The 16,366-nt window shown below is 43.7% G+C and overlaps 1 protein-coding gene across 1 annotated transcript; it reads left to right on the forward strand.

Moving 5' to 3' along the window:
- The first annotated feature begins 334 nt into the window (after window positions 1-334).
- PHF7 (PHD finger protein 7) lies at window positions 335-12,326 on the forward strand. The gene is made up of 11 exons (XM_004368603.3): window positions 335-717; window positions 2,226-2,338; window positions 3,077-3,129; window positions 3,571-3,662; window positions 8,346-8,447; window positions 8,836-8,960; window positions 9,397-9,556; window positions 10,164-10,270; window positions 10,907-11,023; window positions 11,466-11,590; window positions 11,799-12,326. Exons 2-11 carry the CDS (start codon window positions 2,295-2,297, stop codon window positions 12,020-12,022), a joined length of 1,149 nt encoding a protein of 382 aa, XP_004368660.1. The 5' UTR covers window positions 335-717; window positions 2,226-2,294; the 3' UTR covers window positions 12,023-12,326.
- Window positions 12,327-16,366: the final 4,040 nt, after the last annotated feature.

Here is a 16,366-nt window from a genome sequence, read left to right on the forward strand (position 1 = left end):
GCGGCCGTTAGCGGTCCAGCATTGCCAACGGTTGGCGTTACCGTCGTCCCCCTGCTGTAGTAGTCCCCGTGGGTCGCAGTCCGCGTGACCTGGCCCCAGTTAGCGCCCTCGCCCCATTCGCCTGCGCAGTCACCGCGCGGGGCGGCCGCCCGTGAGGTAGCTACCACGGCTTGTGACAACGAATAAAGCTCCCGGACAGCGGCGCCCTCAGCGACAGCTGGGCGGGCAGCCCGGGCCGGGAGCGGCGGCCCGTGCGCTACGGTGAGGAGGGAGCGGCGAAGGCGACCTCCAGCCCGGCCCCGCACCAGCGGCCCGGCAGGCGCGACATGAGCCTGGTCTGGCACCCACGGAATGCTCCTTGAGCCCCTTCTTCGGCTGTTACCTCCGGGGGACCGTTGTGGCCACACCGACACGTACTTTCTAGATAAATCATTGTTTATTCTTGCGGCGGCGGGGCCGAACACGTTTATTTTTTCTTTTTAATTTTCTCAACAAGGATTTACCCAGCGTTTATCCAGTGAAACAACTTGGTAACTTTCAAGGGAGCATCCGCCGGGTTAGGAAATCACGGACTGAGCAGCTTGTGAAAGCCCGCATTTGCAACGTCCCAGCGCATATGTTTTGAAGATCGTCCCATCTACTTGTAACCACCGGTGTGCACAGAATCCTACTCAAGGAACGTCTTGGTCCAGCGATGCAAAGAACTGAAGTGTCAAGGTTTTATTTTGCTATTGCTAGATGGTCACGATGTATCCCCCAGCAACTGGTAACTGCTCCGTAGTCAGCCAGGGTGGATCCCTCCCGGGGATGGCATAGTTAGGGAACGCCCTACCCGCTCCTCTGCCAGTCTATTGAGAAGGAAGCACCAACATCATTACTTCTGCAACTGCAACTCATAGGTTGGGAGAGGAGATTGAGCAAACACAAAGATAGAAGAGTGGCATAGCCTTGGTTTTCTGAGCGACTAATTGTCTTAGTAGTTGTATTCATGCAGAATAGTTGAAAGTCTCTGAAGATATTCATGTTCACAGCCATGATCTGAGAACGTGAGCCCTGGAATATATGTCTCTAGAATGATCTAACTTACTCAGCTCTTCTAAGAAATGCTGGACTAGATAGAGTCCTTCCTTCTTAGGCATGGGTTTTGCCAGTGGTCTATGTCTCTCACTAGAGGGAGTGCTTGCTTTGCTATTGGTTGCCTTGGCCAGCCCAAATCACACAGGCTTTTGTTCCTAGGGAGGAGCTACCTTATCTTTTACTGGGTAGAATTAAGGCACCCATACTTGGGGACAGAAGTAGCCTTTTTTTCCTGGATGCTACTTCATGCATTTGTTGTTGTTGTCAGGTTCCACCAAGACAGTTCGGACTCCTAGCGACCCTGTGTACGGCAGAACGAAACACTGCCTAGTCCTGCACCATCCTCATGATAGTTGTTACGCTTGAGCCCGTTGTTGCAGCCACTGTGTCAGTCTGTCTCACTGAGGGTCTTCCTCTTTTTCGCTGACTCTCTACTTTACCAAGCATGATGTCCTTCTCTAGGGACTGACCCCTCCTGATAACATGTCCAAAGTATGTGAGACGAAGTCTCGCCATTGTCGCTTCTAAGGAGCATTCTGGCTGTACTTTTTCCAAGACAGATTTGTTCTTTTGGCATTCCATGGTATATTCAATATTCTTCACCAACACCATAATTCAAAGGTATCAATTCTTCTTCGGTCTTCCTTATTCACTGCTTTCACATGCCTACGAGGCAATTAAAAACACCATGGCTTGGGACAGGCACTCCTTTGTCTTTAGAGCGACATCATGCATTTAGTGAGCCCAAATAAAGAACCACCTAGCTCCATCGAGCAATGGTCCCAAGTTCTTATACTGCGGTGCGATAGCAGTATAATGTGGTAGTTGATGTTGGTCTCTGGAGCCAGGCTGCTTGGGTTCAAATCCCACCTATATATCACTTACTATGACCTTGGACAAGATAATTAACCTCTTCTTGAAAATGGGAGTAATGATAGTACCTACTGCATGAGCTAACACATGTAAAGCACCTAGAGCAGTTTTTGGCATGATTTAATAGTTACTGGCTGTTATTAGCATTGATTCGGGGTGAGTCCCTCACTCCATCACTTGTTTGGGAGGTGGAGGGCACCATTGCTTTGACCCCATAGAACTTGATAATCAAATGTGGAATTAAATTGCTGACTAAGCCCTGCTTTTATTTGTAGCTGGAAGAGCCTGTATTGTTGTAGTAATAGTATAGAAGAATTCAAGATAGGAGAGAGAGGCAGCTGCGAATGAAGACTATAAAAGAAAAGAAGAAGGAACACCAAAGATTGAGGTACAGTAGGTGACGTAAGGGAGTTTGGGAGAAATTGTCCAATGGCCTGTAGTATATGCTTCACTTTTTGCCCTCTTTGTCATGGTGTTGGGGGCTGCAGCTGGGCACCTGCGAGTGACCCTAGAAGCTGCCCAGTAACTTATCGCCCCTGGGTTGTCCCTAGTAGCAAAGTGCTAGCTCTGCAGTCCTGTTGCCTTGGTTCACAGCCTGGCTCTGACACTTGCTAACTATGTGACCCGGGACAAGTTACTTCATTTTTTATGTCTCAATTTCCTCGTCTGGAAAATGTGCATAATAATTGAACCCACTTTTTAGAGTTAATATATGTAAAATGCTGAGAATAATACCTAGCAAATAAGACATACTCAATCTAAGTTAGCTATTACCATTTTTAGTATGCTTTATCAAGTTGGTACAACCTGAGATTATGAGTACATGGCAGAAGAAGGGTAAAAGAATAAAAAGGATTTGTTCTCACATTCATTCAGTCAATGGCATTGAGCACCTACAGGAACTAGGGACAGAAAGATGGTTGTGATCTGGTCCCAACCCTCGGATAACTTACTGGGTATGTTTTGTGCTTTCAAAAAATATGAACTATGAAAAGAAACTGATGTCATGGTCTGTAGATATTTTGGTCCTTCATCAGACCCATGTAAGGCATTTTGAGGAAAATGTTGCAAGGGGGTCGACAAGGTCCTCAAAGATCACCTTGTCTGTCTCCTTTCTCTTGTGTAGAAAATCTGCCAAGACTAGGAGGGTAACCCAGAGGAAGCCGTCTTCAGGACCTGGTAAGGACTAGAGGTTCTGTCCAGCCATTGCCTCCCGACCTCAGCAAAGAGGGCTACCTATGTGGGGCAGCAAATTTGCTTCTCTCACCGTCAACCCCACTTCCTTCCCAGATTCTCCAAGATCCTCAAGAAGTTGGGATCTGTAATTTTTAAATTTCATGTCCAAAGTTCCAGAAGCAAGTTAATTAAAATAAAGCTACTTGAGACAAAAAATGAAGCGAACAGTTGCAGCCAACTCCTTCAATGTGACCAAAATTATATAAAAGTCTGCCTCATGCCAAGTAACACCTCCTCCCAACCTCGACTCCTTGCTACAATGAACCTGTTCCCAATACTCTCTTCCTGTTTGTACTTAAATGATTGTGTTCCCACTCTTCTCTTTCATTCTAATGGTCAGCTTGAGTCAAACCCATAGTTAATTCTTAACATGATCTCTTCCAGTTTGTCGGCTATGCCTTCAAGAACCTGGGGATCCTGAAAAACTGGGGGAATTTCTTCAGAAAGACAATCTCGGCGTGCATTACTTCTGTCTTGTGAGTATAAGGTCTCCTTTGCCTTGAATGTCCTCTGGCTTTTGCTATACAGTCTATTGTCTGTTTTTGCATCCAGCCTCAGATCCATAGCCCTGTTTGTTTGGTGTTTTTTTCTTTTTTTTTAAGCTAATTTTGTAGACGTTATATGGGTACCTGATAAAATATGTGCAAGAAATATATATACTGGGTATAAAATCTTGACAGTATAAAGTATGTACAATAAAAAGTAAGTCTCCTCCCAAACAATATTCCCAGTCCTTCTTCTTCTCCACAGAAGCAGCTGCTATCAACAGTTTATTGATAAACCGTCCTTCCAGTTATTTTTTCTCCAATACTCTTTTTTCATTACGTATCATTTACGTACTGTAAAATGCACCCATTTTAAGTGTTCAGTATGATGAGTTTTGATAAATGTATCAAAATTTTGATAAATGTATCCCCACGTAACCACTGCCTCAATCAAAATAAATAATATTTCCCGACTTACTGGTCTGGTGGAGACTGGAGGAACCCCTGAGACTATGGCCCCCTGAAACCCTTTTAACTCAGAACTGAGGTCACTCCCAAAGTTCACCCTTCAACTAAAGATTAGACAGGTCTATAAAACAAACAATAACACACGCGAGGAATGTGCTTCTTAGTTCAATCAAGTATACAAGAGCAAATGGGCAACACCTGCCCAAAGCAAAGATGAGAAGGCAGGAAGGGACAGGAATATGGGACAAATGGAACCCAGAGTGGAAAAGGGGAGAGTGTTGACACATTACAGGGATTGTAACCAATGTCACAAAACAATTTGTGTATAAATTGTTGACTGAGAAACTAATTTGCTCTGTAAACTTTCACTTAAAGCACAATAAAAAGAAAAATAAATAACATTTCCATGACCCTAGAAAGTTCTCTCTTGCTCCCTTCCAGTCAATTTCCCCAAGATATCACTGTTCTGATCTCTATCACCATGCACTGTAGATTACTTTTCCCTGTTCTTGTACTTCATGTGAATGGAATCATACAGTGTGTACTCTTCCGTGTCTGGATTCTTTCTCTCAACATAGTGATTTTGAGATTCATCCTTGTCGTTGCATGTGTCAGATCTTGAGCCTTTTTATTTTCTAGCAGTATTCTATTATATGAATATACCACAATTTGTTTATCTGTTCACATGTTGATGGACATTTGAAGTGTTTCCAGTTTGGGGCTATGAATAAAGCTGCTATGAACATTCATGTACAAATCTTTTTGTAGACATGTGTTTTCACTTCTCTTGAGTAACGCCTAAGAGTGGAATTACTGGTTGTGTGGTAAACATATGTTTTTGTAAAATTCCCAAATCATTTTCCAGAGTGGTTGTATGAGTTTACACTCCCGCCAGCAATTTATGAGCGTTCCAGTTGCACAATATTCTTGCCAAAACTTGGTATTGTCAGTCTTTTTCATTATAGTCCTTCTGTGGGATGTGTATTGATATCTCATCTGTGGTTTTAATTTGCATTTCTCTTATGACTAAAGATGTTGCACTTCTTCTCATGTGCTTATTGGCCATTCACATATTTTGTGAAGTGTCTATACACATATTTTGCCCTTTTAAAAAATGGTGTTGTTTCTCTTATCATTGAGCTGTAATAGTTCTTTATATATTCTGAATACAAATCCTTTTTCAGATAAATGTATTGTGACTATTTTCTCCCAATCTTGTCTTGCCGTTTCATTTTCTTAATGGTGTCTTTCGAAGAGCAAAAGTTTTTAAATTTTGATGAAGTCCAATTTACTGATTTTTTCTTTTATAGCTAGTGTTTTTTGTGTGTCCCAGGAAATCCTTGCCTACCCGTTGAAATATATTGGCGCCTTTGTCAAAAATCAGTTGACTATTTCTCTGTAGATCTATTTCTGGATGATCTATTTTATGTCATTGACCTATGTGTCTATCCTTACACCAGTACCACACCATCTTGATTATTGTGGCTTTATACTGTCTTGAAATTAAGTATTATAAATTCTCCAAACTTTGCCAAGGTTGTTTTGGCTATTAGGTCTTTTTCTTTTCCATATAAACCTTATGTTAAGCTTGTCAATTTTTTTTTTTAAATACTACTGGAATTGTGATTGCATTGGATTTATAGATCAATTTAGAAAAAATTGACAAATAATATTGAATCTTCTCATTCATGAACATGGTATATATCTTTACTTTTTTCAGTCTTTTAAAATTTAATCCCAGGAATGTTTTGCAGTTTTAGTGAAATGTATTCCTAAATATTTTGTGGTTCTTATGCTATTATAAATAATATTTTAGAATTTCATTTTCCAGTTCATTGTTGCTGGTATATAGAAGTGCAATTAACTTTTGTATATTGACTTTGTATCCTGCAATCTTTCTGAATTCACTGATTAGTTCAGTAGTTTTGTTTTGTTTCTTGGTGAATGCCCTAGTATTTTCTGTGTACACAATCATGTCGTGTGTGAATAAAGACAATTCTACTTCTTGCTTTCCAATCTTTATGTCTTTTATTTTTTATTCTTGCCTTATTGCACTGGCTAGGACCTTCAACCTAATGTTGAGCAGAAGTGATGTGAGTGGATATCCTTGTCTTGTTCCCAACATCAAGTGACAGCATCCAGTTTTACACCATTAAATACGATGCTAGCTGTAGTTTTTTTGTAGATGCCTTTTATCTAATTGAGGAAGTTTTCTTTTATTCCTGGTTTGCTGAGAGTATCATCAATGTGTATTGAATTTTGTCAACTGCCTTTTCTGCATCTATTGAGATGATCATGACTTTTCTCCTTTATTTTGTTAATGTAGTTTATTATATCGATTGACTTCTTTAATGTTAAACTAACCTTGCAATCCGGTTATAAACCCTACTTGGTCATGATGTATTATCCTTTCTATATAGTGCTAGGTTCAGTTTGCTAACGTTTTGTTTCATTTTAACGTCTATGTTCATGAGAAAGACTGGCCTGTGGTTTTCCTCTCTCACGAGTCCCGTTAGGTTTTGGTGTCAGGGCTTTGTTAATTTTGATGCACTTATAAGCATATGTACTTTAACATAAAAATAAACATACTCTACCTAGTGTTTTGAATCTTGCTTTTTTTCATCTAATATATTTTGGGGGAGCTTTCCATATAGGGGAGCCCTGGTGGCGTAGTGCTTAAGAACTCAGCTACTAACCAAAAGGTCAGCAGTTGAATCTACCAGCCACTCCTTGGAAACCCTATGGGACAGTTCTACTCTGTCCTGTAGGGTCACTATGAGTCAGAATTGACTTAACGGCAGTGACTTTTTTGTTTTGTTTTGTTTGGTGTGAGTGTACCAAAAAGTATGAAACCAAACCTCTATTAAAGAACATTTAGATTGTTTCTGATCTTTCATTACTGATTTTCTCTGTTTATAGAAATAATACTTGCTCTTTGTAGAAAACAAGAATGATACTTGACAGTATAAAGAAAACAGAAGTCACTCATATAATCTTAAAACCTTGAGATAATCAGTATTAAAGTATATATTTTATATGTTTAAAACATAATTGGGAACATGATCAAAGTAACCCAGCCTTTAGAGTCACCTTTTCTATAATGTTAAAATCTAATAACCTGAGCCCCCATTTTACATTTCATGATTACTGCAGAAAGTCCAGCACCCTCCCCAATATTTCAGAACATTTCTGTGGGAGGCAGGGGCTGACATCCTACCATTGTGTGTAACAGACCAGTTTAGCCTCTGTGTCCTTAGTTTCTCATTTCAGACTCTGCTTTGGGGACTTTTTAGAAACAAAGGCCCTTTAAAGTATGTTTTTAAAGAATAGTGCAACATTTTCCCTCTCCTATAGTGCAGAATGGCTGCAGTCAAGAGTCTGTGCTTCCTTTCCTGTACAGAACATGCTCTGAGGAGAGTATTTATCCGGGGCAGCATGGTAGCAGGGGTGAGAGTGTGGGTTCCGTGGGCCTGAATATGAATGCCGGCCCTGCTGCCTCCTCCCGTGTGACCCATGCTGAGTCACTTACCCTGCAGCACCTCAGTGCAGAATCCGAGGATCCTACAGTAAGATCCTGAGTACCATCTATATTACAGGGTTGCAGTGAGCATAAAATGAGTCAGTACCCAGGGAGTGTTTTCCCCCAAATGCCCAGCACACGAGAGCAGTCCTCAGTAACGAGAGGCACGCAGCAGAAAGGTGGCGCAGAGCCCAGAGTTTGGAGCTCTGTGGCCTTGAGCAGGTCACATCATCGCTCCTATTAAATGAGATGAGGATACAGTGAAACCTGTGAGAGCTGGAACTCAATGGCCTGCCTTGATTTTCTGGGACTCACGAGTTTTCTGCTTTTGACAGCGTGCAGTCTTAACCACTTTTCTATCACTCTCTATTAGGGGAAAATGTTTGAGTTTTCCTTCTCTGACAGGTTTCCACTTAACACAGGTTCCAGCTTTTGCAAGTTTTACTGTAGAACCTACCTCCTATGGTTGTTACAAGGATTATATGAGTTAAAGTTTTAAAGGCCCCTAGAAGAGTAGCCAACACACAGTGCTGTGTAAGCCTTTGTTAAAGAAATGACACTCTAAATGCGCTACATGTTCCACCAAGCTCAGTTCCATAGCTCTCTGTTTACCCTGGGGTCCTCCACACCCTATGGCACTGTGTCACCGATCGCCAATGTTGACGGCCTGGTTCTGCCGCCCCCAGATCCTATCTAGCAAGCTGCCTCAGAGGGGCCAGTCCAACAGAGGTTTCCATGGATTCCTGCCTGAAGACATCAAAAAAGAGGCAGCCCGGGCTTCTAGGAAGGTTAGAATCCCCTGAAATGGCGGCCTTGGGGTAGGCCGGGTTTTCTCTGCCTCTTCTCACACGTCTCTCATCAGCCTGTTTCTGTTCTTTTCCCTGGTTGCTTGTTTAGCAGTCAGAGGACTCTTGGATTTCCCAAGTGGTCCTTCCTTTGAATTCCATACTCCTCTGTGGTGTAGCAGCCTAAATGAGGAGAGGGAGCAACATCCGGAGTGAACAAAAAGAATTAATTCTGTGCTGCTTGAAGCTCAGCTTTAGGAGCCCCAGCACTTCCAGGACCACTGAGGGAAGGGAACACAGGTTTCACGGCATTTCCATCCCACAGAAAGATGCGCTGCAGGGCGTCTGTCTTCCCTGGGGCCCTGAGCTCTGGCTGGGATCTCATTTGCAGATCTGCTTTGTCTGCAAGAAAAAGGGAGCTGCCATCCACTGCCAGAAAGATCACTGCGTCAGAAACTTCCATCTGCCTTGTGGCCAAGAAAGGGGTTGCCTTTCACAGTTTTTTGGAGAGTACAAGTGAGTGATAAAGGAGGAAAGTAGAGCCGCCTTTTTGCAACTTGCTGTGTAGCCGTTAATGAAATCAGAGTTTGGTTCTCACGGCCCTGTCCCTCCATTCGGTAATGGGAAACAGCGTCTTAACTTGGACATTTCACGGGGGTTACTTCTTACTTCCCATCCTCTTCTTAAATTACAAACAGCTGGGGTTCTTAGATAGCTGCTCAGAACTAAGTGGGGCTTTCAGGAACAAAGGCTGTGGAAACAGTCCCGGAAGCTTTGCTCTGTGGGAGAGCAGCCGTGAGGAGGCATGTGGCTGTTCTGCACCCTTACTTCCTCTCCCTGAGGGTGGGCGTTCACTGAGCACTGCCTAGGTGTTTGATTGCCCTTCCTAGGCCAGGTCCCTGGAAAACTGTCAGCGACCAATCAGAAACCAAGTCTGTTTCCTCTGTCACAGATCATTTTGTGGAAAACATCGCCCAACACAGGACATCAAACGGGGGAACAAGGGGGAGGAAAGCTGCGTCTTGTGTTGTGAAGACTTATCCCAAGCGAGTGTTGAAAACATTCAGAGCCCGTGTTGTAGTCAAACCATCTACCACCGCAAGTGCATACAGGTGGGGCTTTCTCTGCCCTCGCGACCTTCCACAATGGCTCTAGTTCTCTGCCTGGAACCACAACAGCCTGGCATCGCGTGGGGGCATCTCAGCTTCAGAGCTCCCTTCTGAAGGCCCGAATGCAGGTGGTTCCGGGCAGTCCAAGGAACCTCAGCCCGGCCTTTGGTCATGTTTGTCCTGTAGGACCTCACCCATGATAAAATTCAGACTGAGCAAAAGCCTCAGGATTGCTAAGAGGCTCATCCTAGAGTGAGTTGTAGTCTCTAAATCAGCCTTGCTTCCTGGAATGAAAGAGAAAGAAACATACCGAGGTATCTGAACCCTTCTGGGTCAGAACTGCCAAGCACCATGGCTGGAGCTGGCAGCTAAGGCTCACCTGGGAACTCTCTTGAAAGCCTTTTGGTCCCAGGTGATGGTCTGACACCAAATGTGCAGCTCTCGTACCTAGCCCACCCCCACTCCTTCCACCATAACCCCCAGCCAAGCTCTCACCTTTCCTCTCTCACCAGTTAATGACATGCTCTTTGTGGGATGTGGGTGGGGGTAGAAAGAGGGTGGTCAAGGACAGTGTTTACAAAGACAAAGCTCTCCTATGTTTCTCTTACAGAAATATGCCCACACGTCAGCAAAACATTTCTTCAAATGTCCACAGTGTAACAATCGAGAAGAGTTTCCTCAAGAAATGCTAAGAATGGGAATTCACATTCCAGACAGGTAGTAGAAACTGTAATGCAGAAACTGAGCCAGGGAGTAGGTTGCCTAGATGTAGAGAGGAGGTGAGTGTGAGGCTAGTTCAGAGACTGAAGAAGCTGCTGCTGCTGTTGTTGTGTGCCGTCCAGATGATTCTGACTGATAGTGACCCTATAGGACAGAGTAGAACTGCTCTATACAGTTTCCAACACTGTAATCTTTACAGAAGCACACTGCCACATTTTTCTCCCATGGACTGGCTGGTAGGTTCAGACCTCCAACCTCTTGGTTTAGCAGCCAAGCGTTTAACCACTGCACCACCATAGCTCCTTGAAAAAGTAGCAAGGCATTGAAATCAGGGTCAAGTATCAAAAGAAAGAGGAGGGGAGGGGAGGTTCTTTAAAGGGTACTTTGGGCATCAGAATTCCCTGGGGGGTTGGGTTCTTGGATCTAGGGTGGAACTAAGGAACCCCCGTGTTTCATTCATCCTGCTTCAGCCCTCTCCATGCCACTCGCCCACCCTTGCTGAAAGGGGTCAAGCAGCCTGTGTTAAGCTCTCTTGCTGTGCTGAGCTTCAGTCCTTCCAGGTTCTTGCCCCGTGGATAAAGATTCACCAGTGGATTGTGTGTCGCTTATTCGCCATTTCTTCTCCTACTGTAGAGATGCTGCCTGGGAACTCGAGCCAGGGGCTTTCTCGGAGTTGTATCAGCGCTATCAGCATTGTGATGCCCCCACTTGTCTGTACGAACAAGGCAGAGACAGCTTTGAGGACGAAGGGTAGGGAAGGGCTCCTGGCTAAGAAAGAGCTCTTATCTTCACCATCTTAGAGTTAGACCCCAGCACAGTTATTAGGAGCCAGAAATGCACTTCTGCCTGCAGGCCTCACGGTGAACACAGTTGCTAAGTTCCATTCTTGACCAACCCCTAACTCATTCATGCGCGGATGAACAGGTCTCTGTGCAGCGTCTGCTTCTCCTTTTGCCCGATGGAGAGACGCTCAGGGCCAATTCCTTTCCAAATGCACCTTGCGAACGGATGGTTGTGCCTGACGGCAGGCCTTGGGATCAGCACTTAGCCTCTCCGAGCCATACATGCTTGATGGGTAAAATGTACAGTAGAAATGCCAGGGGAGGCCTCAGCACAGGCCTGACCCAGAGTGAACATCCCAAGATGCAGTGCTGTATTTGCCCACACAACTCTTCCTTGGCTCTTCCTGTAGGAGGTGGTGCCTTGTTTTGTGTGCTACCTGCGGATCCCACGGAACCCATAAGGACTGTTCCTCTCTTAGATCCAACAGTAAGAAATGGGAGTGTGAAGAGTGTGCACCTTCCACTTCAGCCACAGGTGGGACTGGAGGGATGGACTGATCTGGAGAACTGGGCAGACGGGGGTGCTCATGGTGCCTGGGAAAGGAGGAAGGCATGCCACCAGAGGGGGCTTTTAATTGGCACCTTCAGTTTTGAAAGGCAGGTGCCTAAGCGGGGAGGGGGGACTAGAGGACCTGCGCCTGGGATAGGCAGAAGGTTGCATTCTTCCCCCGTTCTTTCCTCAGACTACACACCTGAAAACTCCAGTGACATCCCCTGCTGCAGCAGCACCTTCCACCCCGAGGAGCACTTCTGCAGAGACACTGGCCTAGAAGAGAATCCGGGCCCTTCTTGGACTGATTGGCCGGGACCTTCCCTATTAGAAAAGCCAGAATCCTCTGGCAGCAGGAGGAGCTGCTCCTGGCGGTCCAAGGGTGTCAAAATCACTAAGTGCTGCAAAAAAAAGTAGCAGCTTCTGAGTTGTCACTGCCAAGCACAGTTAAGTACGAAGAGTCAATCCTCCATTGGGTTTGGGGAGGGAGCACTTTGGGGCTGTGAGACAAGGAAAGGGGACCAACAGTGAGACCTTGAGCCAAGGGAAGAGAAGTCCAGGGATCGTGAGTCCAGAGGCCAACAGCGGAACGTGTTTGTGGCAGCGAGAGCCCCTCTACTCGCCTCTCCCTGATTCCCGGATGGCCCTTTCTTCTCCTCTTCTTCCACTAAGATTCTTCCACCTTAATCTGGTTCTCATATGCCTCTTCTTCCTTCACCCACGTTTTTTATTATGTAAATAAAGGTTTTCTCTCCAGTGGTGTCTCCTTATAAATTCATTCCGGAATTTATCTAGCATACTAAGGAATCTGGAGGGTTGAGTGAGGGAATAGAAAAACTCATCTTTCTGATCCATAAAATTCGGTAAATTAAATTTAGAACTTTCAACTTAGAACATAGAAGTATTTCTTTGGAGGAAAGCAGCTTGCAGGGAAACTGGCTTTACAGGGGCAGAAAATTTGATGACTGTACAAACAAATACAGGGTTCTTACCAGGAAGGTAAGCCAGCAAAGGAGTCCACACTGGACAGAGACTAGGCCCTGACTGCAAAGCTTGGGGTCCTAGACTCAACAGGCCTGGGACTGCCCTGCTCACGTGCAACACAGTGAACTCCACTTGCTCCCGGCTGGTGTGCTCCTTAGTGCATCTCTACAGCATAAGCATGCCACCCAAACCCTTGCTGCCAGTGGTTCGGGCATCCTCGTCTAGAGTGAGGGAAAATGTCCAGAGTGTAACTATGAATTTCCGTGCCAAGATATTCACATTAGGCAAGGAAGCTCGGAAGGGAACCTGGCAGAAGGCCAAGGGAGACACTGAATAAATCCTATCCCACATTCATATGTTTTGTTTTGTTTTGAATGTGCAAAAATATAGCTTTATTGTTGAGAATATACACAGCAGAACGTACACCAATTCGACAGTTTCTACACGTACAATTCAGTGACATTGATTACATTCTTCAAGTTGTACGACATTCTCACCCTCCTTTTCTGAATTGTTTTTCCCCCATTAACATAAACTCACTGTCCCTAAGTTTGCTGTCTAATTTTTCAAGTTGCTGTTGTCAGTTTGATCCCACGTAGATAGTTCTTAAAAGAGCACAATGCTCAAGGCAGACATTCTTTACTAGTTAAGCTAAACTATTGTTTGGTTTTAAGAAGACTTCAGGGAATATTTTGGGTTTAAGGTTTAAAGATTATCTCAGGGCAACAGTTTTGGGGGTTCATCTAGTCTCCGTGGCTCCAGAAAATCTGAAGTCCATGAGAATTTGAAATTCTCTTCCATATTTTCCTCTTGTGATCAGGATTCTTCTATAGAATCTTTGATCAAAATGTTCAGTAATGATAGCTGGGCACCATCCACTTCTTCTGGTCTCATGGCAAAGGAGGCAGCTGTTCATGGAGGCAGTTAGCCATACATTCCATTTCCTCCCCCTATTCCTGACTCTCCTTCTTCCTCTGTCGCTCCAGTGAATAGAGACGAGTTGTTGTGCTTTGGATGGCCGCTTGCAAACTTTTAAGACCCCAGGCGCTACACAATGAACTGCGAGGTAGAACAGAAGCACTAAACGTGTTATTAGGCCAATTAACTGGGATGTCCCATGAAACCATGACCTTAAACCTCCAAACCAAGGAACCAAATCCCCTGAGGTGTTTGGTTGTACATAGGCAGCCTCAATAGCTGCTCTTTTTTTTGTTGTTGTTGTAAATATATCTGTCACACAACCTTTCCTAACTCAACTTTTTGCAGGTATATAACTTACTGACAGCAATTACATTTACATGTTTTTAATGATTTTGTGGAATTTGGTTTAGTGGGAAACTCAGGACCACTGCCAAATAGGGAGTTCTCGGGGTCTAAGTGAACCGTTGTCACTAATGGTGGAGGACAGAATTCTCACTCCAAACACTGCCAGTTGCTGGAGATGTGCATCCAAGGTTTATACACTGATCGCCTCAGGCAGGACCAGATTCACTTAGAGTCAAATAGGGATCATTTGTGCCTTCCTATTTTTATTATTATCAAAGTAATATAGGCAAAATAATAATAGACTTTTAAGTCTAAGAGGATAATGAAAAATAGACTCTTGACCCACCTTTCCCCACCCCTAGTCCTTCTCCTCAGAGGAAACGGCTTTCCATTTTTTAGGCATTTCTTGCTTTACTAATCTTAGACATTATTTATTATTGATTTCCTATTATGTTACATAAGGATTTGGCATTTTTCAAACCTTCCCATTTTCCTCCTCCCCATCTTTCTTGTAGAACCACATCACAAATTTTTGTTAAACCGGCCTTCAGGGTTTGCATTATTATGATTATGTAACACCGTTTGCTACTGAGCCAGACAATATAATGATTACCTTCCGTCTCCTGTATGTTTTTTTCCTGAAAGTAATAATTGCCTCTTTTTTATCAGCTCAATTTTATTAACAAATTGAGCTGATAAAAAAGAGGCAATTATTACTTTCAGGAAAATTAATAAAATTATTTTAATAATTTTAATAATTATTTATTAATAATAAAATTATTAATTTTACTGGCAATTCTTCCAAAATGTTCCAGATTATTGATAAAATACCTCAAAATGCCCTTTTCCCCACAGGCCAAGCATCAGATCACAGTCAGTTACACTTCTTTTCCAAAAGGCCTGTCTCCTGGAGCCTACTCCTGAGCTAGCCCAGCAGGCTCCCTGGGCCTGCTGCAAGGCCGGAGCCTCCCACCATTAAGCCTTATTTCTTGACCTTCTCCTGGGTTTGATGACTCAGTTCTGTGTTTCCTAACCTGGGCGTCCTGGGACATTTTATCAGAGTTCTGAAAATGACAAGAGAGTTTCTGTGTATTTTTATTTCAATAATTTAAAAAATATTTTACCTATCCTAAAGACTCAACTCTGGAAACCCTGGTGGCATAGTGGTTAAGTGCTACAGCCGCTAACCAAAAGGTTGGCAGTTTGGATCCACCAGGCACTCCTTAGAAACTCTATGGGGCAGTTCTACTCTGTCCTATAGGGTCACTGTGAGTTGGAATCGACTTGACAGCAACGGATCCGGTTTGGTTTTGGTTTAAAGACTCAACTCTAGCAGTGGTAATTCTCAACCGAAAGACATTTCCTACAGTAAGACTTTAACCTAGCATTTCTATAACTTGGGTCATCAGGAATATTCTCAGAGATTTGCAGTAGTATTTTCTCCTTTAAAAGAAGCCCATTTGTACACTACTCAAGTGTGAGAAACATCATCTAAGCTAAAAGTAATGGCTTCCTAAGAGTGCCTTCTCAACTTCAGCTGCAGTGATGGGAGATGGGGCTTGTGGTTGGGGAAGGGAGGTGCTTTTTGTCACCTAGACACTCAGCTACCCTACGTCTGTGTGCAGTTGGCCTCATGGGTACCTGCTTAGCTAGCTGGACAGTGCACACACACACACACACACACACACACACACACCATCAACCATTTCTCACTCTTTATACCTTTACTCCTCACTGCTGTTAATAGCCACTCCCATCCACATAGGCTGGAAAGTCCAGCTTTGACATTTTCCATTCTTGGGCATAATCAGTCATTCTCCACTGAATAACTGGAGGGTTTTTTTTCTTTTTCTACTTAAATAAACTTTTCATTTTAGAATAGTTTTAGATTTACAAAAAAACTGCAAAGATGCTACAGAGCCTCATATGCCCCCACAGCCATTTCCCCTATTATTAGCGTCTTAGTGTGGTACATTTGTCACAATTAATGAACTAACAAGGATACATTGCTATTAATTAAAGCCTCTACTTTATTCAGATTTCCATAGTTTTTACCTAATCTGCTTCCCCCTTAAGATTCCATCTAGGAGACCACATTACATTTAGTCTCACGTCTCCTCAGGCTCCTCTTGGCTGTGATAGTTTCTCAGACTTTCCTTATTTTTGATGACCTTGATAGTTTTGAGCAGTACTGATCAGGTATTATTTAGAATAGCCCTAAATTGCGATTTGCATGTTGTTTTTCTCATGATTAGGCTGGCGTCATGGGTTTTTGGGAGGAAGATCACACAAGCGAAGTGCATTCTCATCACATTGTGTCAAGGATACATGCTACCGACATGACTTGTCACTGTTGATGTTGACCTCGATCACCTGGCGAGATAGCGTTTGTCAGGTTTCTCTTTTTCCCCCTTTCCATACGGTACTGTTTGGAAGGAAGTCACCATATGAAGCCCATGCTTAACGAATGGGGATTTATGCACCTCCTCCTTAGGACAGAGCATCAACATA

Source organism: Trichechus manatus, unplaced genomic scaffold (genome assembly GCF_000243295.1).
Source record: "Trichechus manatus latirostris isolate Lorelei unplaced genomic scaffold, TriManLat1.0 scaffold00001, whole genome shotgun sequence".
In the NCBI taxonomy this organism is placed as follows: Eukaryota; Metazoa; Chordata; class Mammalia; order Sirenia; family Trichechidae; genus Trichechus; species Trichechus manatus.

Excerpts from the sequence above, each read along its gene's own strand:
- PHF7 (XM_004368603.3), top strand. The coding sequence starts at position 2,295 with ATGAAGACTATAAAAGAAAAGAAGAAGGAACACCAAAGATTGAG. Across the intron at positions 8,448-8,835 it reads CAGCCCGGGCTTCTAGGAAG|ATCTGCTTTGTCTGCAAGAA; the intron begins GTTAGAATCCCC and ends TCTCATTTGCAG. Across the intron at positions 8,961-9,396 it reads CAGTTTTTTGGAGAGTACAA|ATCATTTTGTGGAAAACATC; the intron begins GTGAGTGATAAA and ends CCTCTGTCACAG.